We start from the raw sequence: 1,403 nt of genomic DNA on the forward strand, positions 1-1,403 counted from the left end.
ATTAACTGTAAATTAGCAAATCCAATCTCATAATGTGGCATTAGATTTTGGTGGTGGTAACCTAGCTATAGTGGTTCTTCCTCTTTTAGGAGTTCACTAATTGACCACTATTCACCCCTTTAATTTCAAGGAACCAATTCTAAGTATGGATATATATGATGATATTCTTTTTGATTAGGTGTTTGTTATGGTGCCTAAAAAGTATTGCCTAATTACTAAAATAGGTAAAATAATTAATTTTAAATTTAAAAATATAAAAGTTAAAAGATTTTAAATATTTTAAAGTTACTATAAAAAATAACTTAGGTAAAAGTTAGACACCAAGTAAAAGGCACCATAAAATTGGCCTTCTGATTAATACTGCTTTGTACACACGTCAACCGGGGGTATTCAGTACATGAAATTCCCATACCTCTATTTTGAGTGTCACATTGCTACCTAGCTAGCTTATTTTGTACACTGAAAAAGAAAAAAGAATATTAAAGAGAAAATAACTTTTTGTTAAAAAAAAAAAATCAGAGAGACCCCTTTGTTGATTGTGATTGTGATGATGGAAGAAAACTTTCCAAGGAAAGAATAATATATAAATCCTCACCAAATTATATGGTAATCCTAACACCATTTTTTTAATCATAAGGTAGTAGGATCTAATAAAATAATGAGAAAAACACATAATGCTATAATTAAATATTCAATAAAGAAATGAAGTAAAATAATTGCATGAGAGAGAGAGAGAGAAAAGGCATTAACTCTCTCCTCTACCATCACATGCAATGAGATGCCCCAAATTCCTCTATTTAAGACCCTTCAACTCTTCCACCCTTATCATTCAATCCAAACTGAAGTCACAAATCCTCACAAACAAAACCAAAAAAACCAAGACTTTCTCTCTCACTCACTCCACTTCCAAAAGTATCTCATTCAAAAAACACATCCATTGATAACTAAGATGGAGAACTTGTTGCGCCTAGTGGATCATGAGGAGTTTTTCTCAAGAAGATGCATTTGGGTGAATGGCCCTGTAATTGTAGGTGCAGGACCCTCAGGTCTTGCAACTGCAGCATGCCTTAGAGAACAAGGGGTACCCTTCATGGTTCTGGAAAGAGAAGATTGCATAGCTTCCTTATGGCAAAAGCGCACTTACGACCGACTCAAACTTCACCTTCCAAAGCAGTTTTGCCAACTCCCCAAGCTTCCATTCCCTGCGGATTTCCCAGAATACCCTTCCAAGAAGCAGTTCATTCAGTACCTTGAATCCTACGCAACCAAATTCGAGATCAATCCAAGGTTCAATGAGTGTGTCCAGTTTGCAAGGTATGATGAGACTAGCGGCTTGTGGAGGGTCAAGACTAAAACGTCTGCCTCCGCTGAGTTCGAATATATTTGTAGGTGGCTGGTGGTGG

At 36.0% G+C, this 1,403-nt stretch overlaps 1 protein-coding gene across 1 annotated transcript in view; it reads left to right on the top strand.

Annotated features, from left to right (window-relative positions):
• The first annotated feature begins 850 nt into the window (after positions 1-850).
• The window catches only part of LOC107473979 (probable indole-3-pyruvate monooxygenase YUCCA5), a 1,985-nt gene continuing 1,432 nt past the window's right edge, over positions 851-1,403 (top strand). Inside the window, exon 1 of the mRNA XM_016093571.3 lies at positions 851-1,403. This exon is cut by the window's right edge and continues 176 nt beyond it. Within this exon, the coding sequence (XP_015949057.1) occupies positions 950-1,403 (454 nt within the window). The 5' untranslated portion in view covers positions 851-949.

Source organism: Arachis duranensis, chromosome 2, assembly GCF_000817695.3.
Source record: "Arachis duranensis cultivar V14167 chromosome 2, aradu.V14167.gnm2.J7QH, whole genome shotgun sequence".
Classification (NCBI taxonomy): Eukaryota; Viridiplantae; Streptophyta; class Magnoliopsida; order Fabales; family Fabaceae; genus Arachis; species Arachis duranensis.